This window comes from Cynoglossus semilaevis, chromosome 1 (assembly GCF_000523025.1).
Source record: "Cynoglossus semilaevis isolate Cse_v1.0 chromosome 1, Cse_v1.0, whole genome shotgun sequence".
Classification (NCBI taxonomy): Eukaryota; Metazoa; Chordata; class Actinopteri; order Pleuronectiformes; family Cynoglossidae; genus Cynoglossus; species Cynoglossus semilaevis.
Window position 1 is genome coordinate 34188134 of NC_024307.1, and position 1301 is coordinate 34189434.

At 41.1% G+C, this 1301-nt stretch overlaps 1 protein-coding gene across 1 annotated transcript in view; it reads left to right on the plus strand.

Moving 5' to 3' along the window:
• The window catches only part of lama1 (laminin, alpha 1), a 38894-nt gene that overhangs the window by 10885 nt on the left and 26708 nt on the right, over positions 1-1301 (plus strand). Inside the window, exons 14-15 of the mRNA XM_025062274.1 lie at positions 450-551; positions 645-859. Coding sequence (XP_024918042.1) covers positions 450-551; positions 645-859 — 317 coding nt within the window. The remainder of the gene's footprint in view (positions 1-449; positions 552-644; positions 860-1301) is intronic.

Below are 1301 nucleotides of genomic sequence, written 5' to 3' on the forward strand. Positions count from 1 at the left end.
ATATATATATACACACATATGCATACATACTAGTAGGGATGTCTGTTATTAACGTTTTGCCGATATCTGATATGGTGATATTGTCCAAACACTTAATTTCTGATTCCGATATCAGCCGGTACCCATATAGCAGGTCAGGTTAGCCTGGAGAATAAGGAAGTTAAGTGCCGCCTGCGCACTAAGGTGATTGAGGTTAAAGCAGTGTTTCGCAATTATACCCCCCCATGTCCCCCACATAGGGGACAGAATTGAAATACTATTAAGTGCCTGGTAATATTTATTTATTTATCCGTACAAACGACCACAGTGGAACCTCGAGACCATTTTTTGCCTATAAGAAATAACAGAAAAAAATTAATCCGTTCCGGCCCTTTAAAAAAACTCCCTTACTAGTGCTAATAACAAATAGCATTTTTTATACCGATTTTTTTTACTCTCCCTTTGTGTAGCTGATGTCATATGGAGGTTACCTGAACTACTCTGTGGTTTACGACGCCCCGATGGACAACATCGACCGCTCCCTTCCTGCACTGTCTGACATCATCATTGAGGTGAAAAACATTATAAATTGTAATAGCCAAACACCATAAACATGGCATATCTGTATAAACTCCAATACCTACGGTCATCCATCTTTTCTTCAGGGAAATGAACGAGCTCTTCGCACGTCCACTCGTCCCGTGCTTCATCTTTCACCGTTGGCTGAGAGCGCTGTTGTCGTTAAGATTGTGCCGGCGCAGCTTGTTGACAATCTGACCAATGCTGTGGTAACACGCGATGACCTCCTGTCTGTGCTCACAAATGTGGTGTCCTTGAAGGTCAGGGTTCACATTAATGCCTCTGCAGATGGACCCATACGGTAAGACGTCACATAATTACATTAGTACAGTACAATACAATGGCCTTTAATAACCATTTGCCCTGAAACCCTACAACATATAAAAAATCCTAATCATCAGATTCTCAAGTTTCTGATGGTACCTGAACACACCTCGTGTGACAGCTCAAACTTTGGCATGAAGACCTTATAATCTGTGTAGACCTGACGGTTCGCGCCTGTACTTAAGCCACTCTGTTCCTCAACCTAGCGTGTAGATATCTAGTCAAAATGAATACCGTAATTTCTGGACTATTAAGCGCACCTGAATTTAGGCAGCTCCAAGAAAAAAATAATTGTACATATATAGGCCGCGCTTCTCTATAAGCCGCAAGGGGATATTTACACAGAAAGATTTTTTTTTTTTACTTTTAATTCAATGTTCCTCTATAACCAACTCACTCTTCAACATGACAGGGCTCAA